The sequence below is a fragment of the Scyliorhinus torazame genome, chromosome 8, assembly GCF_047496885.1.
Source record: "Scyliorhinus torazame isolate Kashiwa2021f chromosome 8, sScyTor2.1, whole genome shotgun sequence".
Taxonomy (NCBI): Eukaryota; Metazoa; Chordata; class Chondrichthyes; order Carcharhiniformes; family Scyliorhinidae; genus Scyliorhinus; species Scyliorhinus torazame.
This window is the reverse complement of record NC_092714.1, coordinates 11,355,643-11,382,030: the sequence shown is the minus strand read 5'-3', so window position 1 is coordinate 11,382,030 and position 26,388 is coordinate 11,355,643. Positions and strand designations below refer to the sequence as shown.

General features: G+C 46.8%; 1 protein-coding gene across 7 annotated transcripts in view; it reads left to right on the top strand.

Annotated features, from left to right (window-relative positions):
* The window catches only part of robo2 (roundabout, axon guidance receptor, homolog 2 (Drosophila)), a 1,628,477-nt gene that overhangs the window by 580,807 nt on the left and 1,021,282 nt on the right, over nucleotides 1–26,388 (top strand). Inside the window, exon 1 of one of the 7 annotated variants that reach the window (XM_072513072.1) lies at nucleotides 12,662–12,803. The exons of 5 other annotated variants lie outside the window; for them this stretch is intronic. In XM_072513072.1, coding sequence (XP_072369173.1) covers nucleotides 12,680–12,803 — 124 coding nt within the window. In that variant the 5' untranslated portion in view covers nucleotides 12,662–12,679. Of the gene's footprint in view, nucleotides 1–12,661; nucleotides 12,804–22,393; nucleotides 22,542–26,388 lie in introns of those variants that run through there. One more of the 7 variants, XM_072513071.1, reaches the window with a different exon arrangement.

Sequence of the window (26,388 nt, the reverse complement as noted above, 5' to 3'; positions counted from 1 at the left end):
TGAGTGGGGGTGCTATGTGGGTCCGGAGCAGCCTGTCGCATGGTGAGGGGTGGGGCGAGGCAGGTCTGAAGCAAGGGCAGGGGGTGACTCCCCAATGCTGGGTTCCATGATCGGGCTTTGGGTGCCTGTCAAGAGAGGGCCCCTAGTGGGTCGCTGGAAAACCCATCAAGATTTGTGTGGCAACTTTTTGGAGGTTCAGGAGACTCATTTGAGCCCATTAAACCACAGTTAAAATCTGGTGTTGTCAGGGATAATTGGCCTGAGGTGGCCCAGTGAGGAGCCGAATTGGGATCCAGTCATCTTCGGGCAGGATTCCCAGGCCAGGCAATCCTGCCTCCCACTGAATTAAGGACAATTTTCCTGATGTCAGGAATCGGACATGGGTACTCGTACCTAATCCTCAGGGCACCATGCCAGCATCCTGCTCAGGCGAACTCCATGAAATTCTGCCCTGCGAGGTGACCTTGTGGAAGTCTGCAGGATTATGAAAGGGTCTATGAATGTATGATTATAGAACATATTTCCACTTGTGGACAGGTCTAGCGCTATGTACATCCAATAACAAATCCAATTGGGAATTCAGAAGAAATTCCTTTACCCAGAGAGTATATGGAGTGTGTGAGGCAAATAAAATAGACGCATTCAAACAGGAGCTAGAGAAACCGATGAGGAGGATAGAAATAGAAGGTTTACTTGAAGGCTTGAAAAGGAAATTGCGGAGAATGCAAACACCAGAATGGAGATGATGGGCCAAGAAGGCCTGTTCTATGCTGGAAACAACTTTGTAATGGTGTAGTTCCATTTCCCTGTCCTTGAGTCATGGCTTAGCTTGTTTTAATGGATGACGCCACAGGGAGAGAGGTGCTTAATTCTCAGATAGATCTCAGCATCAGATATCCAGCAGAAACTGGATAATCATTGGTTCCTATTTATTTCACAGACATGTAATCTCCCGGGATTACAAAGACCAACATTATGTATTGAGTGATATTTACTGCACATTGTTGAAGACATGTATGTTCCAACATTGAGCGAAGACAGCATCAGACTCAGCTGTGTGCTGCCCATCATGGTTCAATAGCCTTCACTGAGGTTTGAAAGTTTGTCGTATTGATAAGGATTCGCGACAAGGGTTCACAAGAGGGTATATCAGAGAGCTGGTGGCATCTGTGGAACCAAATTCCAGTAGATATGGGGGTGTGGAGAAATGCGATAAATCCAAATGGTCCTTGGATCCCACCCACAGATCTAGTTACGTTTCTATAACTTCATTCATCCTGTGAAAACACAGTCTGCTGTTGAGTCTTATCTTCATACTCGAGAGTCCTAGGATCTAGCATCCTTGCTTGTGTCTTTTCTCTGACCCTTCTCCGTTGAATCATTGGCTTATCTCTTCCACATTTCTCTGCTCCTTTGATCATGAAGCCTTTCTGATGAAATATTGCCCCCCCCCCCCCCCCCCCCCCCCCCCCCCCCCCCTCCATATCGCTCATTATTTAGGTGACATTTCAGAAGGAATGCCTGTGGAACCCAACTAGTCACTGTCTCCTGATCAGAATCGATTGCAATTAATCCTCAGCAACTACTTTGTTTTCACAGGCAAACAAACCATTTCTGGGCCTTGCTTGTACAAATGTTCATTTTTAAACCCATCAGTAGTGGTTATCCCTTAAAGACTGGAAGGATTAATATCCTTCGATACTAATCCCCCATTAACTAAACAGTGCTGGGGACCAGAGGCCTCATCTTAGTAACATGTACTGTTAACTTCCAGGACTCCGGGAGTTGCATCGTGACAGACGATTATCCTGGTTGGAAAAAAAGTGTGTCATTCCACTTTACAATTACAATCACTACAATAAGATGCTTGAGATGGATCTCCCGTGCGTGAAGGATCTGGCACAGAAGATACTTGGGTTACTGTCCACAACCAGCACCACAGTCAGTACCACAGTCAGTCGCTCACCTCCTCCTTTCAGTCTGAGTCAGAGCCCAGGTAACATTTTCTCTCACTTTCCTGGTTGTGAATGGTGAGTTCCGACATGGGAACAAAGGTAAGTGATTGACAGCCCGAATCTCATTCACTGGCCAATGAGAGCAGAGCTGAAGGTACCATTTACTGAATGGAGGTTATGGGGATGTGGTGAGACGGAACTCCACAGTGGGGATGAACTGGGAACCAGGATGTGTCAGGGGGTAATGGTGATCAGTCGTGAGATGTGGCTGATATTCTGGGCTGCATTCTCCATTTCTGAGACTAAGTGTTGACGTCAACGGAGCATGTGTGGACTTTCATGACAGGAAATTCTGCGCCAACCCCTCACCGATTCTGGTACCGGTGAAGGGCTAGCACTGGCGCAGAGTGAAACTCCCACGGATTGCGGCGCAAACGGCCAGAGAATGGCCGGGTCCCGGTCCGCGCATGCGCATGGCTGACGACCTGCACCGGTCGTGCGGTAAAACATGGCGCCGGCCGTGTGTGAACCCAACCTGTCAACCACGACCCCACAGCCCACCCGCACCCTGGCCAGCCTCCACCAGTTCCCCCAGTCCGAGCAGAAGCCCCCTCCAGCCAGCAGCACGGCTCCCGGCCGAGTGTGGCGGCGCTGGACACTGTCGGCAGTCGGCACGCCGGGTTCCCGCACGGTTGGGAACACACGTGGCCCCCGCCGTCGGGAACATGGCCCATCAGGGGCAGAGCATCATGGAGGGGGGCGCGTCACGATCACGCCGGTTTGGAGGGGGGCAGACCGCGCGTGAAACCGGCGCCGGCCCCGATTCTGGTTTCGGAAGCCATTCTCCGCCCATCCGCCGATCACGATTTCGGCATCAGATTATGGAGAATCCTTCCCTCTTTCTTTACTTTCTCTCGGCTGACTGCTGCTGGTCAGATTCCTCACCTTTTTCAAGATGTATTCATGAATGGAGTGAATCCTGCATTAAACATCCTTTGGGAATCCTGCATTGAACTTAGACAGGTCAAAGGTGGCCATGTGGTGATACAGGAAGCAGAAAATTAGGGGAAAGTTAAATCATTGAATCTGCTGTGAGTGGGATGGGCTGTAGGGAAAGTCCTGGAACAGAGTCATCAGCTGATACTCAGGAGCTGCAACATAATGAAATTACTGATGGTTAATAATTATTGTCTTGAGATTTATAATGTTCTTGGGGGGGGGGGAGTGTATTCTGGAGGAAGACTTAAGTGTTAGGCCTGTGGAAAAATATCATATACTGGATCTTTGAACAACTATCTGAAAAGATCAAACACAAACTTGTTCAATGGGATTTGCTGCACGCGGTTGGCATGGGTGCTTTTTGGCCTCAGTACCCAGGAATGGGAAGAATAGCCACCTGAACATCCCACTTCCCATCACTGTCAGGCAACTCCACTGTGGAAAGGTGGAAAGTTATTGATGTGTGGAGATTGTTTGCACGTGACACTGGTATGCCTGTGACCGTTTTATTCATGTGGAAGAGATGATGGGCGCTCACCTACTAGGCTGGCACGCTGAGTGAGATGTCTGAGGATTCTGGGCACCTGACTCCACGCCAGCTTTCTGAATTTCTCCTTTGTAGACCCAGCAAATCAAATAACTCAAACGTTAAATTGGTTATCTACCCACTACCATTGAACCATTGAATTCCTATAGTGTAGAAGGAGGCCAGCCAGCCCATAGAGTCTGCACCGACCTTCTGAAAGAGCACCCTATCTAGGCCCACCCCCTCACCCTGTCCCCATTCCCCCACCTAACATCTTTGAACACTCAGGGGCAATTTAGCATGGCCAATCCGTCTAACCTGCACTCCTTTGGACAGTGGGTGGAAGCCGGAGCACCCAGAGGAAACCCATGCAGTCACGGGGAGAATGTGCAAACACCGCACAGTTACCCAAGGCTGGGATCAAATCCAGATCCCTGGTGCTGCACGGCAGCCCATGCGAACCACTGTGCCACCTTGCCGCCCCGTACCGTCATTTATAATTGAAGTAATAGCGTGGGAATTGGGATTAGCCACTGTGGATCACTGGTTCCTGGTTTACAAACAGATTTTCCATTTATACTCACCGCCAACTCTCTATTCTCAAAGGAAATTTTCTACTCGGTGAGCTTTACCTTAATACTGTGCGCTTTCAATCTTTCCTGAAAACAGACATTTCTTTGAAGTATTTAAGCATCTTTTGAGAATCCAGGTAAATAACGTCATTGGGTAAATCCACTTTTGTTTGTTCAACAAGAAAGAATGTGCATTTATATGGTGACTTTGTGACTTCAGAATGTTGCCGAAGACTTTGTAATCAATTTTTGTGCAGTCAGCTCCCACACAAATGATGAGCGCGGAATCCGTGTTTTAACTGATGTCAGTTGATGAATGAATATTGGCCAGGACACTGGGGAGAAGTCTCCAGTGCCCGTCAGAGCTTGTGTTTCCACCACAAAGTGAAGACAGGACCTTGGCTTAATGCTTCGACTGAAAGAGGTATTTCGTAAATAATTGTGGTTCAGTCAGCCACATTGCCTTCCTCAGCCTCTACAGTTGACTTCTCGGAATTAATAATAATAATAAATAACCTTTTATTGTCACAAGTATGAAGTTACTGTGAAAAGTCCCCAGTCGCCACATTCCAGCGCCTGTTCGGGTAAGCTGGTACGGAAAAAGACCCGCGCTGCTGGCCTTGTTCTGCATCACAAACCAACTATCTAGCCCACTGAGCTAAACCAGCACTTCAATTCCCTGGAATTCAGCGGTTGCTGTACAACAAACGGTTGTCTTGGCGATTTGCGTCCTCACATTGCTTTTACACTACCATTATGCCTATACACAGTTACACAGTGTAATACAAGGTATAATATGGATGTCCCATGTGTGAAGATCTCGCGGAGAAGATGCTTCAGTTGCAGTCCGCAACCAGCACCACGGTCAGTGCCGCAGTGAGGCATACACCACCTCCAGTCAGAGACTAGGCAACAATTTCTCATAACCTTGTTGAAAGGATGGTTGCACCCAACCTTTCAGTGAGTGGATTCTGTATGAAACAGTGTTATGTGATGGGCTTAACTACTGACATGTATTCTGAACATTTCTGAAGCCATTTCTGAAGTTGTTTGAGCCAAACTCTGTCCATTTGTAACTCTGCAACATTCAATTGTTCATTGTGAGCAATTTGCAGGACTTCAGAAATAATTTGATTTATTTAGGGTCTTTCATGCCCTGGAGGTGTATGAGTATGTTTCACAGCCAATTAGGTTCATTTGAAATGTAGTTACTGTGGTAATCTAGGGAAATACAGCGGCCAACTTGTGCATGGCAAGATCCCATAAACAGCTTTGGGATACCGCCCGGGTAATCTGTTTCAACAGTGTTGGTTGGCTGGTGAATGTTGCCTCAGGGCGGCAGGGAAACATTTTGGCCTACAACTGCTGCCATCGGGTCTGGTACATCCATTGCGCAAAAGCAAATGGGGCCTCCATCCTTAGTCTGATCCAGTAGGCAGTAACTCTGACCGTAAGGCACTCCCTGAGAGTCACACTGGAATAGGGGCTTAGAAAATGCATTTGTTGCTGCCTCTCAGACAGCACAAGGTGCAGAATAATGACTCTCATGTGCCAATAATCCTCTCGATCCGATTGGTAGTGCTGTTAACTGCAGTTCAGGGAGTATCACTCTCGTCTTATGTTTGAAGATTGTGGATTTAAATCCTCCACAGGAGGCCTGACCGAGCCCATCGGCCAAGTTGGCATTTCTTGTTCAGTTCTGTCAGAGTTGCCATATATTAAATGAGACGCTGAAGCAAGTCCCCATCGGGCCTCTCATACACCAAGGAGAGCTGGCGAGGTCACCCACGTATCCTGGTCAGTTCGTTGTCCAACATCTAAAAAATCAGACCATCTCAGCATCGTTGCATTGTTTGTGGGAGCTTGTCATGCATAAAATGGCTTCCGTAATTCTTGCATTACAACACTTCAAACATCCCTCATTGGCTACAAAGTGCTTTGGGAAATACCGAGATTATGGAAGGCGCTATCTAATTGCAAGACTTTTATTTTTTACCCCCTCGGTGCTTGTTTACTTGTTGTTCCCTTGTTGTACACCACAGGCGGGTCAGATGGGCACCACTGGAATCGACAATAGGTCCAATATTACACCAGTAGCAGGTAAAGGAGATCTCGGTTGATCTGACAGTTTGGGGAGGATTGTGATAAATTACAGGAAGAGTTAAGTAAAATTTCAGAGTAACAGTCTACTTGTCAAATGAACTTCAATATGAATAAGTGTGAGGTGATGCATTTGGGTACAAAGAGTTAAGGAGAATGTGTTGTCCTTGGAAAAGAAGTGTCCAAATGTGGTAGATGGGCACCGGCACTAAAGATAGTGGCACAAGTTAATAAAGCTTTTTGGAAACAAAGTGGACAATGGACTGAGGTCAGTTTCCAGAGAGAGAGAATGAATTGAAAAGCAGAGAAGTTTTGAAACATTTCTTCATGGAACTTATTTATTGGAGAACTGTAAACAATTTTGTTCCCCATGTGGGAAAAAAAATAGAGAGTAACCTGAGAAGGTTTAGAGAAAATGTACCTGGATGTTACCAGAACTGGGGCTTAAGTGAAGATAGGTGGGGGAGGGGCTTGTGTGCAACATCATGGCCAGCATGGTCCTAATGGGCCAAATGGCCTGTTTCAGAATTGTAAATATTATGTAACTTTGTGACCATTTTACCTGTGTTTTCATTCGAGGCTGTTCTTGTTTGCACGGCTGACCTTGAAACCGATTGATCCCATAGACACTCATTGCGAGCAGACACATTACAGATATATCTCAATACCAGATATCCAGTGGAGAACAGAAATCTCCCAGGATTATAAAGACTAATATTTAGTATTAGTATTTAATGATATTTAGTGCCCGTTGCTGAAAACATGTATTGAGTGAAGACAGCATTAGATTTGGCTGTGTGCTGCCCACCATAGTTCAATAGTCCTCACTGAGGTTTGAAAGTTTGTCACGTCGATCAGGATTCTCGCGATGTATCAGAGAGTTGGTGGAATCTGTGGAACCAAACTCCAATGGGGAAAGTGGATGAAAATCGAAATGGTCGCTATGTCCCACCCCGACACAATTTTCTGCCCTGGATCACATTTCCTCTCGAGCATCATTCTTCCTGTGAAAACAAGATCAGTTCTTGGTCTTTATCTTCGTAACTCGGAGCTCTGAGGTCCAGGATCCTTACCTCTTTCTTCACTCTGAAACCTCTCTCCATTCCATCAATGCCCTTTTCGCATTTGCACTCATATTCTTTCAGATGTGGCCTCTCAAATCATTACCACCGCTTGTAGAGCAATGAAGTTCATTAATATTCAAATCCTTTCAGAGCCATCCCAGTTTCATCTTTGCCTCAATTGGAGCACTTCCACATTGATTGGATCTTTCATAAGTTCATAAGATACAGGAGCAGGATGGGGCCATTTGGCCCATCGAGTCTGCTCCACCATTCAAACATGGCTGATCTCATCCTGGCCTTAACTCCACTATCCTGCCCGTTCCTCATAATCCTTCAACCCATTACCAATTGTATGTTTGTTTAATGTCTCATCATATCCCATTGTGCATTATCAAACACAGGCGCACATTAACACCCCAAGGGCTTTTCAATAACTGTACTACTGAACCGCTCCAGATCTCTTACAACCAGTCCTACCCTCAATATCTACCCTGAATAATACATTTCGTGCATCCCAGATCAAATCCCTGCCTTACTGTTAATTGTCAACATCTTCAAACTATTGCCATTTATACCCGTCATGCCTTCCAATTGCAAAACCAACCGAACAATGATTCACTCCTTCGGGCATTTTCAGGACCTGCCCACTTCTTCAGATCCTTCTCATCAGCCTCGGGATGATCATGTTCGCTTTCTGATGAACACCTTTGCCGATCTACTCCATTTCGCTGATATTGTGGGTGGTAGCCGGGGCTTCAAAAGTGGTACCTGCGAAACCTGATGAGTCACAATCGTCCAATCAGAAACTATTGGTGTTGACCCTCAATGATCCCTTTGTTTTCCAAGTCTTTCAGACACCATGACCTTAGTTGTCTAAATGTCCATTTGTAACCCCTCATATAGGAATTATCCCTTTTAAAAATGTAACAAATAAGATCCGTGAGCTAGCCACTCCAATCCCCAGCCTGCCCACCCACCAATTTCTTAAAAGCTGGACCAGAAAAAACCTCATTATAGTAATGCGTACTGTTGACTTCCTGGACTTGAGGAATTATTTCATAAAAGATGGTTATCTGCAAGAGAAAAACGCTGTGTCAGGACACTTTCCCAACATAGTAACTGCAATGAGGCCTTTGAGATGGATGTCGCGTGTGTGAAGGATCTGGCGCAGAAGATACTTTGGTCACGGTCCACAACCAGCTCCACAGTCAGTACCACAGTCAGTCGCCCACCTCCTCCTTTCAGTCTGAGTCAGAGCCCAGGTAACATTTTCTCTCTCTCTTTTCCTTGCTGGGAGTGGGCAACTCATACAAGGCAAGCGATTGACAGCCCCAAGCTCATTCACAGGCCAATGGGAGGAGAACTGGATACAATTTGCTAAATGGAGATTGTTAGGTGTTTAATTAAAAACAGAAAGTGCGAGGAAACTTCGTCAGGTCTGGCAGTGGGGAGGGAGAAACAGAGTTAACATTTCAAGTCTTCTTCTTCGAGACAGTTCTGAAGAAGTCATATTGGATTTGAAATGTTAACTCTGTTTCTCTCGCATGAGACGCTGCCAGATGTGTGCGGTTTTGCAGAACTTCCTGTTTCTATTTCAGATCATCTGCATCTGGGGTATTTTGCTTTGATTATCAGAAGGTGTTTATTGAGTGATTTCTCTGAGATGCTGATGGTGCAGAAGAGCTAGGAGCCAGGATCAGTTGGGTTCAGTTCTGTAGATAGTACATGTCAGCTGGCTGCAGCTCCTCTCTGTCTCTCTGATACTTGTGATGCATTCATTGACCAACAATGGTGTGCAGCAAACAAGGCAACAGATACATGAGTGAATCCGTGTCGCGTGAAGGGCATACTGTACATTTCTAGAGAAAGTCTTGGAACAGGGACGGTGGCTGTTGCTCAGGTGCTGCATCAAAATGAATTTATTGGTCTTTGATGATTGGTGTATCAAAATCTATAATGTGTTGGGGGAGTGTGTTACGGGGATGATTGAGTGTATTGACTTGTGACAGAATATCAATGACAGGAATTTTGAACAGGTTCAGAAACAAACTTATTCAAGGGGATTTCCTGCACACGTCTGCATTAGGCAGGCATCACAGAGTGGTTTATCAGTACCCTTGGGTGTGAAGGATGGTCATGCAAGCTTCCTGCTTCCCATTGTCCAGGTTGGAGATCGTTGACTTGTGAAGGCTGTTTGAGATCGACACTGGTTTTGACTGTGACTGTTGATCTGAATGAGATGACGGGCCCTCACATTTTGGCTGGCACACTGGGTGAGGTGCCCAAGGGCTCTGAACACCTGTGGAACCTGATCTTTATTCTTTTCTTCACTTCAGATCCAGTAATTGAAACAACTCGGTATAATTGGTACACCCCTTCACTGTCACTTATAACTTGAATAATGGTACGTTAATTGCAGAGCAGTCACTGTGGATCTTCACTCGTGACTGGTTATAGGTTTACATACATTCTATTTACCTTCATCACCCACCCTCTATTCTCAAATTCTATTTTCAACTCGGCGTGGTTGATTGCTCTTCGTCAATTCCTCAATTCTTCTGGAAAATATGTGTTGCTTTGGAATGCTCAAATGTCATTTGAAAATAGAGGTAAATGACTGCGCACAGCAAGATCCGATGAAGAGCAAAGTGATGATGATCAGGCAGCCTCTGTTTTTACTGATGATGGTTGAGGGATCAATATTGGCAGGACCCTGCTGTGCTCTTTCGTGTAGTGTTGTGGGATTTTACACGCTGGCAAGAGAGGCACTGCAGAAGGTGTAGCGAGGATTGATCAGGATGAGACCAGAACTGAGAGTTTATCCCTCTCAGAAAATAACAATCGGCAGTCTAGGTCTCAGTCCCTCGGAACAGAAGGCATGAGGGCGTGTCCTCAGATGTCTGCAGGATTTTGAAATGGATTGAAAAAGTTGTCTTGAGGAAGGCGTTTCCGCACAGACGAGTCCAGAACGTAACATAGTCACGAACAAATTCAACAGGACATTCAGAAGAAGTTTGTTAACCAAAGGGAAAACAAATATAGTACGCGCCTTCACATGGAGCAACCGAGGCAAATAGCATGGATGCAATAAGCAGAAGTTAGACAAGCACATTGGGAGGAAAGGAATGGAAGAATTTACAGATGGGGTTTATCAAAGGGAATTCGGAGAGGGCCTGTGTGGAATACACATACTGAATGGAGCTGATGGGCCAAATGGCCTGTTCTATGCTGTAAATAGTTTGTAAATAGTTTGTAACTTTGCGTCTACTTTATCTGTGCTCTTCAGACGAGGCATTTGTTGTTTATATCAGAAACCCAGTGGTTACATAAACCACTTGCACAGTAGGAGCAGAAACATTATGGATCTATCTCAGCACCAGATATCTAGCAGAGACTAGTTAGTCAAACACTGAATCCTAGTAGCAGATCGCCCTGAAGAGAAGCAGAGTTCCAGTTGCTATACTGAACCTCTTTGTCCTTGCAGTCCCAGAGAACAGAAATCTCCCAGAACTATAAAGACTAATATTTATTATTAATATTTGATTTAATTTTGTGCCCACTGTTGAAAACATGTATGTGCCGACATTGAGCGAAGACAGTGACAGACTTGGCTGTGTGCTGCCCATCGTGGTTCAATAGCCATCATGAAGGTTTGAAAGTTTGTCACATTGTTGCGGAACCTCAAGAGGATGTATCAGAGAGCTGGTGGCATCTGTGGAACCAACGTTCAGTGGAGCTGGGAGTGGAGAAAGTGGACAAAAATGTAAATGGTCATTATATCCCACCTGACACAGTTTTCATGGCTCGCATTTCCTCTTCAACTTCATTCTTCCTTTGAACACGAGTTCAGCTTAAATCGTATCTTCAAACCCTGGATCACTGAGGCCCACCCAGTATCATTACTTGTGTCTTCACTCTGAAGCTTCTCTCTTCCATCCCTGTCATTTCCAGGTAAAGTGGTTACAATTACACTCACACACTCTTCCAAACGTAGCCCCTTTAGTAATCAGCACCAAGTGAGAACTGCGGCATCCATGAATATTCAGATTCATAAGAACGTAAGAACTAGGAGCAGGAGTGGGCCATCTGGCCCCTCGAGCCTGCTCCGCCATTCAATGAGATCATGGCTGATCTTTTTTGGACTCAGCTCCACTTTCCCGCCTGAACAACCATAACCCTTAATCCCTTTATTCTTCAAAAAACTATCTATCTTTATCTTAAAAACATTTAATGAAGGAGCCTCAACTGCTTCACTGGGCAAGGAATTCCATAGATTCACAACCCTTTGGGTGAAGAAGTTCCTCCTAAACTCAGTCATAAATCTACTTCCCCTTATTTTGAGGCTATGCCCCCTAGTTCTGCTAGTTCAGATTCCTCGAGATCCATCCCGGTTTCCAATTCTCCGCATTGACAGCAGCTTCATATTGATTGGAGAGATGTAGTGAATTGTCAAAGTGGCTATACCCTTAATGTCCCATGTTCTACTGTGCAATATCCACCACAGGTCCACATTAATATAGCCCGGGCCTTTCGTAACTATTCAGTCCCACTGTGACCACCTGACCCGATATTACATCTAAATCACGAGTGTCTTAAATATCAGCCTGAATATAATTTGTTACCAATATGACAGATGGAACTTTTAATTGCAATGGTCTTGAAATGAACGAAAATGAGCCATTTATACTCACCAAATCCTTTCTGTCGGAAAAGCAACCTAATACTTATCCATGCTGGCATCCTTTGAGTACTTTCCGTACCTTGTCCACTTCACTTTCCTGACCTTTCAGCCAGTCTCACATCGATCCTACGATCTTAAAACCTTCCTGATGAAATATTTGACCCCCTTTCCATTTTGCTGATTATTTATGTGACCATAGGCATCATATGTCTGTGGAATCTAGTTGGCCACTTGCTCCTGATCAGAAACTATTGGCGTTCACCCTCAGCAAATCCTTCGTTTTCAGAAGCTAACCAGAGATAAGACCATAAGACATAGGAGCAGAATTAGGCCACTCGGCCCATCGAGTCTGCTCCGCCATTCAATCATGGCTGATATTTTCTCATCCCCATTCTCCTGCCTTCTCCCCATAACCGTATTAATCAAGAACCTATCTACCTCAGTGATTTAGCCTCCACACCCTTAGCGGCAAAGAGTTCCACAGATTCACGACCCTCTGGCTGAAGAAATTCCTCCTCATCCCTGTTTTAAAGGCTGCACAAAGTGTTCCTCTTTAAACTGCTGTTGTATAAAATGACCCCTCAAAAGTTGAAATGAAAAATATCCTTGAGCTGGCTGCGTTTCGTCATTAACTAAACAGCTCAGGGGATCGTAGGCCTTGTCTTAGTAATATGTGCTGTTGACTTCCAGGACTCAAGGAATTACTTCGAAACAGATCTTGGCGAGAAAAGCGCTGTATCTTCTCTCTTTTCGATTACAATCACTATAATAAGATCTTTGAGATGGATCTCCCGTGTGTGAAGGATCTGACGCAGAAGATACTTTGGTCACGGTCCACAACCAGCTCCACAGTCAGTACCACAGTCAGTCGCTCACCTCCTCCCTTCAGTCTGAGTCAGAGCCCAGGTAACATTTTTCTCTCTCTTTTCCTTGATGGGAGCGGGGAGTTCCAACGTGGGAGCAAAGGCAAGTGATTGACAACCCCAAACCCATTCACTGGCCGACGGCAGCAGAGCAGAAGATATCATTTACTAAGTGGAGATTGTATTTATTTATTGAGTGTGGCACATTGGACACACGGTGGAAATGAGGTGCTCCGTCAGAGAAGTTCTGTGCACAACAAATTGTTGTGCTTTCTGCTTTCCCTGCTATTTATGATACATTCATTGACTCTCAGTGCTGCGCACATTTTTGTTTGTGAGAGCTGACCAGAATTTGGACAGGAAGAAGGTGGCTTTGGTGGTATTATGGAAAGCATAGATTGAGGCGAAAGTTAAATGTTTGAATCTGGACGGGCTGTAAATGTTTAGGAAATGTCTTGGATCAGAATCAACAGCTGCTGCTCGGGTCTGCATCAAAATGAATTCACTGACTGTTCATGATTGTTGTGTCTGGATTTATAATGTGTTGCTGTGGGGGCCGGGACGGGGTGGGGGGGGGGGGGGGGGAGTTTTTAAAAAATGTTGTGTTTCTTTATCTGTGTGCTTTGAAAGGCTTAAAATTTAGTTAGCTTCATGCCGATCATAATAATAATCGCTTATTGCCACAAGTCGGCTTCAATGAAGTTACTGTGAAAAGTCCCTAGTCGCCACATTCCGCCGCCTGTTCGGGGAGGCCGGTACGGGAATTGAACCCGCGCTGCTGGCCTTGTTCTGCATTACAAGCCAGCTGTTTAGCCCACTGTGTTAAACCAGCCCCTTTATTAAGTGTGTTCCGGAGAAAGGTTGTGTGTTTTAAACCTGTGGGAAAATATTATTTACAGGAACTTTCACCGGGTAAATGAAGAGTTCATCCACAAACGTAATCACTAATAATAACCTTTTTATTGTCACAAGTAGGCTTACATTAACACTGCAATGAAGTTACTGTGAGAAGCCCCTAGTCGCCATATTCCAGCGCCTGTTGGGGTACCCGGAGGGAGAATTCAGAATTCTCAGACGGTATGGGATTTGAACCCACGCTGCTGGCCTTGTTCTGCATCACAAACCAGCTGTCTAGCTCACTCAGCTAAACCAGCCTCTCCTGCACTTATCTGCATTCTCATTGGTTGGATGTTAACTAAGGCCGAGCACAGGGGGCAATTTGCTTCTGGCCCCAGACCCGTGGGAGGGAATGGTAGTTGCTGGGCAACAAACACTTGTACTGGTGAGAAAGGGTTTGAATCCTCAATCTTTCAAATCCCATTGCATCTATTCACAGTATATTAGAAAAGATAACATAGATTCCTCGTGCATGAAAGATCTCCCGGAGAAGAAGCTTCAATCGCAGTCGACAGCCATACCAGTCAGTTGCAGACGTCCTCCAATCAGTTTGGTCCACAGCCGCAGTAACGTTTTTCCCTTGTGCTTTTACCTACTCCCCAAAAATCCAAAACCCCACTGTCCTGGCTCTGGTGAACCCATTGTTTCAGCCTATTCCTGCTCCACTTAACCTTTTTCCTATCTTGACTCTAGTTTATCTTCCCGCCTGAATTTGAGATTCGTCTTGCACTTTCCAGCTTCTTGGGCCGCAATGCCTCCTCTTCGCGATGGGTGTCTGATCTCTCCACAACCCCGTCGCGCCCACCAGGACAGTCTGAGGGCTCTGTTTCTTCTGTGAACGGAGGCCTGAACAATCCCCTTCCTCCACCACTCTCCCCGCCAGGCTGAACGTGTTCTCTTGTTGAACAATTTCTCCTTTGACCTGTCTGACTTCCATTGCGATTCCGGACCAGACCCCGACACTTGTTAGGATACCGGACAGAAACCCCAATACTTCGGGCAGCACGGTGGGGCAGTGGTCAGCCCTGCTGCCTCATGGCGGCGAGGTCCCAAGTTCGATCCCGGCTCTGGGTCACTGTCCGTGTGGAGTTTGCACATTCTCCCCGTGTTTGCGTGGGTTTCGCTCCCACAACCCAAAGATGTGCAGACTAGGTGGATTGGCCGCGCTAAATTGCCCCTTAATTGGAAAAAATGAATTGGGCACTCTAAATTCATTTTAAAAAAGTAAACCCCAATATTTTATTTAATTTGTACGACTGCGAGAAACGGATATTTCGCTCCAGGAGTGACTCCACGCACAAATAGAGATACGGTATATTAAAACAAACTTTATCACTAATGCAGGATTTAAATAACTTTAAAAAAAATCTTTTTATTGGCATTTTCAAAATTATATACATTGCTGTTCATTTTCTTTTATTGTACAGTCACAAAGGTTCCTTCTTAGGTTTCTCTATTTACAGTCTGTTGCCGTCTGGCTCAGCGTACCACCCTCCCTATCACCCCACCCCCCACTCCAGCTCCTCTCTCTTTGAGCCCCCCCCCTCCCTTCCCCCCTTTTTCACCCCCCCCCCCCCCCAATACCCGGTCCTCCCTCGCTTTCCTCTTGCTATCCTGTCCTGGATATTTCCCCCTGGCTACTGGCTATTTCTTTATTTATGTGTTGGCTACAAACCGGTCTCGGAACAGTCGGGTGAATGGCTCCCATGTTTTGTGGAAGCCTGCTTCCGACCCATGGATGGTGAATTTGATTTCCCCATTTGGAGAAATTCTGATAGGTCGGACAGCCAGTCTGCAGGTTTAGGTGGTGCTGCTGATCGCCGACCAAGCAGGATTTTACGGCGGGCGATCAGGGAGGCGAAGGCAAGGGCGTCCGCCCTCCTCCCCATGAACAGATCTGTCTGGTCTGATACCCCGAAGACTGCCACTTTCGGGCATGGCTCCACCCTCATTCCCACCACTTTGGACATTGCCTCGAAGAAGGCTGTCCAGTACCCAGCAAGTCTGGGGCAAGACCAGAACATGTGGGCGTGGTTGGCCGGGCCGCCTTGGCACCGTTCGCATCTATCCTCCACCTCCGGGAAGAACCTGCTCATTCTGGTTCTGGTCAAGTGGGCTCTATGTACCACTTTTAGCTGCGTTAGGTTGAGCCTCGCGCATGTGGAGGTAGAGTTGACCCTGTGCAGTGCTTCGGTCCAGAGTCTCCACCCTATTTCAAACCCCAAGTCTTCCTCCCATTTCCTCCTTGAGGTGTCCAGTTCGGTGTCGGCCCTCTCTAGCAGTCATGCGTACATGTCACTACAGTTCCCTCTGCCTAGGATATCTGCCAGGATTACCAGTAGCTCTGCTAATAGTGTCTGTCATGGTGGTTGTGGGTATGTCCTTGACTCTTTCCGTAGAAAGTTTTTAAGCTGCAGGTATCTGAGTTCATTACCTTTAGCTAGTTGGAATTGCTGCAGCAGTTCTTCCAGTGTTGTGACCCGACCGTCAGTGTATAGGTCCCTGACTGTCAATCCCCCCCGTCCTGTCTCCACCTTTTGAAGGTGGCGTCGGTGAGTGCTGATGTGAACCTGTGGTTATTGCAGATGGGAGCTTTGTCGGACATTTTAGTCAGGCCAAATTGCTGTCGTAGCTGGTTCCAGGACTGGAGGGTGACTATCACCACTGGGCTGCGGGAGTATTTCTTGGGCGGGGATGGGAGTGCCGCCATGGCGAGGGTCCAGAAGGAGGTCCCCTTGCAGGAGGCTTCCTCTGCGTGCACCCACTCAGCTTCTGGCTCCTTGATCCATCCCCTTATTCGCTCACCCGTCGCCGCCCAGTGGTAGAATTGGTGGTTTGGGAGGGCTAGCCCCCCCATGGATTTTGTTTTCTGTAGGCTCTTCTTTGGGATCCTAGCATTATTTCCCCCCCCCCCCCCTCCCCCCATACAAATACCATGATTCATTTGTCCAGTGCATTGAAAAAGGCCTTGGGATATAGATCGGGATGGATCTTAGTAGTAAGAGGTATCTGGGCAGTACTTTCATTTTGATCGTCTGTACTCTCCCTGCCAGGGAGAGTGGGAGTGTGTTCCACCTCTGCAGGTCCTTTTTGACTTCCTCTGTCAGACTGGTCAGGCTCCATTTGTGGATCCCCGTCCAGTGATGAGCGATTTGGATCCCCAGGTAGTGGAATTTGTGCTGGGCCTGTTTAAACGGCAGTCCCGTTCGTGCTGCCCCTCCCTCTAGCCGGTTCACCGGGAAGATCTCGCTTTTGCTGATGTTGATTTATAGCCCGAGAAGGCACCAAACTCTTTCAGGAGCGCGGTGATTCCTTCCATGCTGCTTTGTATGTTCAAGATGGCGGATTTAAATAATTTTAACATCAGACGAGAAAATCCAGTGGTCGCCACATTCTGGTGCCTGTCCGGGTACACTGAGGGAGAATTCAGAATGTCCAAATTACCTAACAGCATTCGAAGGATGAGAGGGAATCTTATTGAAACTTACAGGATACTGCGTGGCCTGGATAGAGTGGATGTGGAGAGAATGTTTCCACTTGTAGGAAAAACTAGAACCAGAGGACACCATCTCAGACTAAAGGGACGACCCTTTAAAACAGAGATGATGAGGAATTTCTTCAACCAGAGGGTGGTGAATCTGTGGAACTCTTTGCCGCAGAAGGCTGTGGAGGCCAAATCACTGAGTGTCTTTAAAACAGAGATAGATGGTTTTTGATCAATAAGGGGGTCAGGGGTTATGGAGAGAAGGCAGGAGAATGGGGATGAGAAAAATATCAGCCATGATTGAATGGCGGAGCAGACTCGATGGGCCGAGTGGCCGAATTCTGCTCTTATGTTTTATGGTCTTATGGTCTTTTGGGACTTGTGGGAGGAAATCAGAGCACCCGGAGGAAACCCACGCAGACACATGGAGAAGGTGCAGACTCTGCACAGACAGTGACCCAAGCGGGAATCGAACCTGGGACCCTTATATTACAAAAGTGAATACACTTTGAAACGTTTCTCATTGGCTACAGAGTACTTTGGGATGTCCTGAAGTAATGAACAGCACTCTATAAATGTAAGACTTCCTTTTCTTCTTTTATCCCCTCGGCGCTGGTTTACTTTGTATTTTGTTGTTCCATCATTTTACACCACAGACGGGTCAGGCGGACAGCACTGGAATAGATCCAACATTACACCAGTCGCAAACAAAGTAGATCGCAGTCGATCTGAAGTTTGGGGAGGATTGTGATAAATTAAAGCAAGGGATAAGTAAACTTTTAGAGTGAGAGTTTAAGTGGCAAATGAACCTCAATGTGGATAAGTGTGAGGTAATGCATTCTCGTAGAAAGAATTAAGGCGAGGACGTTGTCCTTGGAAAAGAAGTGTCCCAGTGAGATAGATAGGCACCAATACACCAATCACAGAAAATAGTGACGCCAGTTACTGAGGTCTTCCAAAACAGCAAACACGATACTTGGAATAATTTCCAGAGGGCGAGAATTGAAAAGCAGAGAAATTAAATTAATGTTTTACACATCCTTAGTCTGCCCAAACCCACAGTGCTGGGAACTAATTTTTTTCTTCATTTTATAATAAGGATGCAATAGGGAAGGCAGAAAGAGGATTTGGTTGAAGGATCCCAGAAATGGGAGATTCTGTCAACAGAAACCTGGGGCGCGGTTTATCACCTGTCCTGTTTTGGGTGCCTATACGGGATTTTCATCTTTGTCCTCAGTCAGGAACTCCCCAGCAAGGCCGCACTAACCTCACATCCTGTGCTGTCGGGCTAAGCTCGACAGTACAGGAAGCGATTGGTGCGCAATTTTTAAATGTCACGCCGATCGCTCGACCCCTCTCGGACTCCCCAATGCAGCCTTCGGACCCTCCCCCCCAACACCCCAACTTACCTCTTCAGGGAATCCACATCCCCGCCTCCCCCCCAAACCCACCTCTTAAGAACAGGACAACCCGTGCTCAATCCCTGCATGGGCAACCTGGCACGCGGGCACCTTGACACTGCCATCTGGCACCCTGGCAGTGCAGCTGTCCATTTGGCACTGCCAGGAATCAGGGCCTCCGATGGCCTGGTAGATTCCACCCTCCCCACTCACTCGCCAGGTCCTGTTCCGCCTGGTCCAGGTTTGTGTGGACCAGTGCTAAATGGCGCTATGGCGAGGTCTCCTAGGCGAGGCCGTTATATAGAACATAGAACATACAGTGCAGAAGGAGGCCATTGGGCTCATCGAGTCTGCACCGACCCACTTAAGCCTTCATTTCCACCCTATCCCCGTAACCCAATAATCCCTCCTAACCTTTTTTTGGTCACTAAGGGCAATTTAGCATGGCCAATCCACCAAACCTGCACGTCTTTGGCCTGTGGGAGGAAACCGGAGCACCCGGTGGAAACCCATGCAGCCATGGAGAGAACGTGCAGACTCTGCACAGACAGTGACCCAGCGGGGAATCGAACCTGGGATTCTGGCGCTGTGAAGCCACAGTGCTAGCCACTTGTGCTACCGTGCTGCCCAGCTCCTGGTCCTCGCTGACATATTCAAATGAGTCTCATGGCTTGCTTAAATATAGATCGTGACGTCTCAAGAGATCTTGTTAGATCTCGCGAGGCGTTCCGAGCATCCCAAACCTTGCAAGGGGTCTCTCCTGAGATTTAATGATTCGTCACCAGTTCGATCGCGTCCCTGATTGAAGAAAGCTGGGAGGGGCTTGTGTGGAACACAAATTAGGTGGGCCTGATGTGCCAGACGGTCTGTTCTGTGTTGTAAATGCTTCGTAATCTTGTTTTTTTACCTGCATTCTCAGTTGATACTTCTCTTCATTATCCAGTTGATCTAGAAACCACTGACTCATTGTGAGCTGAAACATTACAGATATATCTCAGCACCAGGTATCCAGCAGAGGCTCGACTGTCAAACACTAGCTCCTCGAAGCAAATCTCACTGGAGAAAAGCAGAATTCCAGTTGCTATAATGAACCTCTTTGTCCTTGATTTCCATAGAACATAACACTCCCAGAACTATTAAGACTAATATTAGTATTTAATGGTATTTAGTGCGTATTGTTGAAAGTATGTATGTGCCGGCTTTGAGTGAAGACTTGGCTGTGTGCTGCCCATCACGGTTCAGTCGCCTTCACTGAGGTTTGATAGTTTGATGCATTGATGAGGATTCTCAAGAGGATGCCTCAGAGGGCTGGTGGCTTCTGTAGAATCAAACTGCAGTAGAGAGAGAATGGAGAAAGTGGATGAAAATCAAAATGGTCAATTATTATCTGACCTGACACAATTTTCTGATCTGGATCACCTTTTCTCTTCAACTTCATTATTCTTGTGAAACCTAAGACCACTTCTTGAATCTTTATCTTCATACCTTGCAGCCTGAAGGCCGAGTATCCTTACTTGTCTCGCTCTGAACTCTCTCCATTCCATCAATGTCCCTTTGCAGGTGGAGTGATCAAATTTACACACTCTCCTCCAAACATGGCCTCTCAAATGATTCTCACTTTGCACAGATCACTGGGGTTTATTAATGTCCAGATCCTTCCAGAGCCTTGCCTAGTTGCTGATTCACCTCATCGACAGCAGCTTCATATTCATAGAATCATAGAACTTACAGTACAGAAGGAGGCCATTCGGCCCATCGAGTCTGAACCAGCCCTTGGAAAGAGCACCCTACTGAAGCCCACGCCTTCACCCTATCCTTGTAACCCAGTAACCCCACCTAACCTTTTGGACACCATGGGGCAATTTAGCACAACCAATCCACCTAGCCTAAACTGTGGGAGGAAACCGGAGCACCCAGAGGAAACCCACGCAGACACGGGGAGAACGTGCAAACTCCAGGCAGTCACCCGAGGCCGGAATTGAACCCGGATCCTTGGCGCTGTGAGGCAGCAGTGCTAACCACTGTGCCACCGTGCCGCCCATATTGTTTGGATGTCCAGTGTTTGTGTGTGTATATATGTTTACCATATTCCACTTGTGCATTATGCAACAGAGATCCGCATTAACGTCCATTTCAGTAACTGTACTGCTGAACTTTCCAGGTCCCTTTCAGTCAGTTCCATTGTGGTCACCTTACCCGAAATAAATCTGGTGCAAAATACCGTAATAGATTATATGCAGACTGATATTTGCCAATACAACAAGAGGCACCCCAGAACAGATCCCTGTGGAACTATCAGTGGTCTTTAAACAGATTTATCCTCAATCTTACTTATCACGTTTCTTTCTATTGCAAAGCCAACCTAACACTTATTCACCTTAAGCATGTTCAGTGACCCATCTGCCTTATCTATTTCAGATCTCCTTCAATTCGTCTCGTATTGATACTTTGGCCATACAGGTTTTCTGGTGAAATATTTTGTGCTCTCCTCCATATTGCTGATTATTTCAGTGATAGTCAGCACCTTGGAACTGCTGCCTATATGATCCCAACCAGAAACTATTACCATTAATCCTTTGCAACTTTATTTTCAAAAATCAACTCTACACCATGTCCTCAGTTGCACAAATGTTAAACTTTAAACCCCTCATATAAGACATTGGGTGCGATTCTCCCAAATATTTTGAAGTTAATTTGTGGCGGGTTTTTCAGGGAGTTTCCGTCGGCTTTGTTGGCGAGTTCCCCACCGCCATTCAATGACACTTTGTCACATTTTTGGGCCCTGGGGTGTTTCTCACACTTAGAATTTATTTAGCATTGGGGAGCCGAACTCAGAGATTGGGCCACCATTTTGAAAGGGTGCCCCAATCTCTAAGTGAACCTGTCATGGGCAATGTCAGCCCCCCACACACATGGACACTTCCCCACACACCCCCGCCCCCCCATAGTGAGGACACCCCGCTATGGGATCCCTGGGGGTCCCCCCTCTTCAGCCCCCACCCCCAGGCCCCTTACAACACCCCTTCCCTTCCAGGACCCCACCCATCACCCCTCCAACCTTCTAGAGGCCACTACTTACCTGTCCTGCACTCTCCCACCCTTCAAACCCCCTCCCCCCTCATTTTATGGGCATGGTTCACCTCGCCACCCTGGCACTCGGGCACCCTTGCACTGTCACTCTGACACCCAGGCAGGGCTCCTGCTGGCTTGTCAGTGCCATCCGAGCACCTTGGCTGTGCCAGGGTGGCAGTGCCAAGGTGCCAGTCGGGCAATGCCAAGGTGCCTGTGTTCCAGGGGGTGGGCCAGGGAGCCACCCGGCAATGACCCAGACCACCCAGGGTTCTCCGATGGCCCGGGAGACCTCCTGGGTGTTGTTCCGCCTGGTCTACGTTTGTGTGGACCAGCACTGATCAGCGCCCGGCTGCAGCCTCCCTGGGCAGGCCAGAGAATTGAGGGAGCCCAGTAGATCCAGCATAGGTAGGTTGTAAATAGGTTTAAGAACTACTTCCGTCAGCATCATTCTGTCCTGTCCATTTGGGGTGGGGTTCCGACTCTGACATCTCGTGGGACTCCGGAGAATCTTGCGAGGCGAGGAGGCCCCTCCCCGGATTCTCTCCGTGTTACGTTCTCCCTTGAACGCAACGCGGCCAGAGAATCGCTCCCACTATCCCTTAAAAGTTGAAATATTTAATGTCCGTCGATGGCCAAATCCCCCATTAACTAGGCAGTGCAGTAAACGACAGGCCTTGTCTTAGTAATATGTACTGTTAACTTCCAGGACTTCAGGAATTGTTTCGTAACAGACGGTTGCCTCGGCAAGCAAAGCACTGTGTCATCTCGATTTTACATTACGATCACTACAATAAGATCTTTGAGATGGATCTCCCGTGTGTGAAGGATCTGGTACAGAAGATACTTGGGTTACTGTCCACAACCAGCACCACAGTCAGTACCACAGTCAGTCGCTCACCTTCTCCTTTCAGTCTGAGTCAGAGCCCAGGTAACATTTTCTCTCTTCCTTGTGACTGGGGAGTTCCTACTTGGGAGCAAAGGTGGGCTGAATCTCATTCACTGGCCCATGGGAGCAGAGCTGCAGATATAATTTGCTAACTGGAGATTGTGTTTATTGAGGGAGCGTGGTGAGCTGGGAACCTCACAGTGTGAATGAGCTAGGAACCAGGTTCTGTCAGGGGACAGTGATGTTCTGTAGATGACGTAGCCGATATTCTCTTTGCTTTCTCAAGACTGTCTCAGTTTCACTGTAAAATGTGATCCATTCTTTGAGCATCATCACCAGCAATGGTGCACAGCCCCTTTGTGGGACCTGTTAGAGAGGTTGATTTGGATTGGATTTGTTTATTGTCACGTATACTGAGGTACAGTGAAAAGTATATTTCTGCGAGCAGTTCAAACAGATCATTACATGATCTTAGATCAGTACATGAAAAGAAAATGCATAAAAGGGCAACATAAGGTACACAATGTAAATACATAGACATGGCATCGGATGAAGCATACAGGAGTGTAGTATTAATCAGGTCAGTCCATAAGAGGGTTTAAGAATCTGTAAATAGCAGGGACAAAGCAGTTTTTGAGTCTCTTCGTGCGTGTTAGAACATAGAACAATACAGCGCAGTACAGGCCCTTCGGCCCATGATGTTGCACCGAAACAAAAGCCATCTAACCTACACTATACCATTATCATCCATATGTTTATCCAATAAACTTTTAAATGCCCTCAATGTTGGCGAGTTCACTACTGTAGCAGGTAGGGCATTCCACGGCCTCACTACTCTTTGCGTAAAGAACCTACCTCTGACCTCTGTCCTATATCTATTACCCCTCAGTTTAAAGTTATGTCCCCTCGTGCCAGCCATTTCCATCCGCGGGAGAAGGCTCTCACTGTCCGTTCTCAGACTTCTGTATCTCCTGCCCGATGGAAGAAGTTGGAAGAGTGAGTAAGCCGGGTGGGAGGGGTCTTTGATTATGCTGCCCGCTTTACCCTCTCGAAGCACTTCATTACGATCGATGTCAGGGCCAACGGACGGTAGTCATTGAGGAACGTAGCCTGGTTCTTCTGAATCGGGCAAGGAGACCATGTAGCTATCTATATAAGAAGCCAAAAGTTAGGTGACAGAAGAAATGCTTGAATCTGCAGAGTGGGGGCAGTGCTGCAAATATTTGGGGAACAAAGCCAACCTCCTTAGAGGCGGTGGCGTATTGCAGAGATCCCGCAAAATGATCTGGGAACCTGGATTTGAATCCCACCACGACAGGTGATGGAATTTAAACTCAATAACACACCTGGAATTAAACGTCTAAGTGGATTGGATTGGATTGGATTTGTTTATTGTCACGAGTACCGAGGTACAGCGAAAAGTATTTTTCTGCGAGCAGCTCAACAGATCATTAAATACATGAAAAGGAAATAAAAGAAAATACATAATAGGGCAACACAACATATACAATGTAACTACATAAGCACCGGCATTGGATGAGGCATACAGGGTGTAGTGTTAATGAGGTCAGTCCATAAGAGGGTCGTTTAGGAGTCTGGTGACAGTGGGGAAGAAGCTGTTTTTGATCCTGTTCGTGCCTGTTCTCAGACTTCTGTATCTCCTGCCCGATGGAAGAAGTTGGAAGAGTGAGTAAGCGGGGTGGAAGGGATGTTTGATTATGCTGCCCGCTTTCCCCAGGCAGTGGGAGGTGTAGATGGAGTCAATGGATGGGAGGCAGGTTTGTGTGATGGACTGGGCGGTGTTCACGACTCTGAAGTTTCTTGCGGTCCTGGGCTGAGCAGTTGCCATACCAGGCTGTGATGCAGCCTGATAGGATGCTTTCTATGGTGCATCTGTAAAAGTTGGGAAGGGTTAATGTGGACATGCCGAATTTCCTTAGTTTCCTGAGGAAGTATAGGCGCTGTTGTGCTTTCTTGGTGGTAGCGTCGACGTGGGTGGACCAGGACAGATTTTTGGAGATGTGCACCCCTAGGAATTTGAAACTGCTAACCATCTCCACCTCGGTCCCGTTGATGTTGACAGGGGTGTGTATACATATGACCATGAAACCATTGCCGATTGTCGGAAAAACCCAGCCTGGTTCACTAATGTCCTTTAGGGAAGGAAATCTGCCGTCCTTACCCCGCCTGACCTCCATGTGACTCCAGGCCTAACAGCAATGTGGTTGACTCTTACCTGCCCCTCAAGGGCAATTAGGGATGGGCAATAAATGCTGGCATAGCCTTCGATGCCCACGCCCCATGAGTGAATAAAAAAAAAAGGAACAGAGGCAAATGTTGCTGCTGATTATGAAAAGCCAGTACAGGCATAATGGGTTGAATGGCCTCCTCCTGCACTGTAACAATTCTGAGATTAATTTACTGGTGATTGTTCCATTTGGCTTAATAATAATAAAAAATAATAATAATGGCTTATTGTCACAAGTAGGATTCAATGAAGTTACTGCGAAAAGCCCCTAGTCGCCACATTCCGCCGCCAGTTCAGGGAGGCCGGTATGGGAATTGAACCCGCGCTGCTGGCCTTGTCCTGCATTACAAGCCAGCTGTTTAGCCCACTGTGCTAAACCAGCCCCGAAGCTTGTGTTGTAATAGAGAAGTCTTATTTGTCTGGTTCACAAGTAGGCTTTCATTAACACTGCAATGAAGTTGCTCTGAAAATCCACAGTAACTTCATTGCAGTGTTAATGTAAGCCTTGTGACACGAATGAAGATTATTATTATTATCGGAGCATATTTCCAGTTTATGAATTGCTCATGAATTAGTTGTTCATAATTGTTCACCAATGGTCAACATCTGTATCTCCTTTGGTAAGTCTGACACTTTACACCTTACGGAGGTTAGTTCTACCTAATAACAGGTACATGGATATTACTGCCGCAACTCAGGTCCCTGGGCAATTAAAATGAAACCCGATCCAACCAATTCATAGAATTTCTACAGTGCAGAAAAAGGCCCTTCGGCCCATCGAGTCTGCACCGACCCTTCAAATGAGCACTCTCCCCATACCCACTCTCCCCCTATTCCTGTAACCCCATAACCTAAGCTGCACATCCCTGGACACTAATGGACAATTTAGCATGGCCAATCCACCTAACTTGCACATCTTTGGACTGTGGGAGGAAGCCGGAGCACCCAGAGGAAACTAAAGCAGACACGGGATGAACGTACAAACTCCCCACAGACAATCACCCAACAGCAGCAGTGCTAGCCACTGTGCCACCCTGCCACCTTGCAACTGTATCAGCAATTTTTAAGAAATCCTCACAAAGCCAAGAGAAAGAAAATCAATGGACAAAATTTCACTTTTTGAAACTTTAACTGAAACAAAACAACTAAAATTCAAACTGAATTAATAGGTGGAGGATATTTCAAATGAAAAGCTAAATTTCACTTTAAATAGAAAGTGCAACAAAGGTACGCCTCAAGCACTTGCATTATTTTCCACAAAATGTGGGAGGACATGCAATCTTACAGTCTTTCCAACGCGATCTTCACTATGTATTCATAGAATCCCTGCAGTGCAGAAGGAGACCATTCGGCCCATCGAGCCTGCCCATTCCTTCGAAAGAGCACCTTAGCTAATCCCACCCTCCAGCCCCATCCCCTAACCCTGAGCATTGATCATGGCTAATCCACCTAATCTGCATGTTGTTGGACTGTGGGAGGAAACTGGAGCACCCGGAGGAAACCCACGCAGATGCGGGGAGAACATACATACCCCACACAGTCACCCGACGCCGGAATCAAACCCGGGTCTTGGTGCTGTGAGGTAGCGGTGCCAAGGGGCTGGTTTAGCACAGTGGGCTAAACAGGTGGCTTGTATTGCAG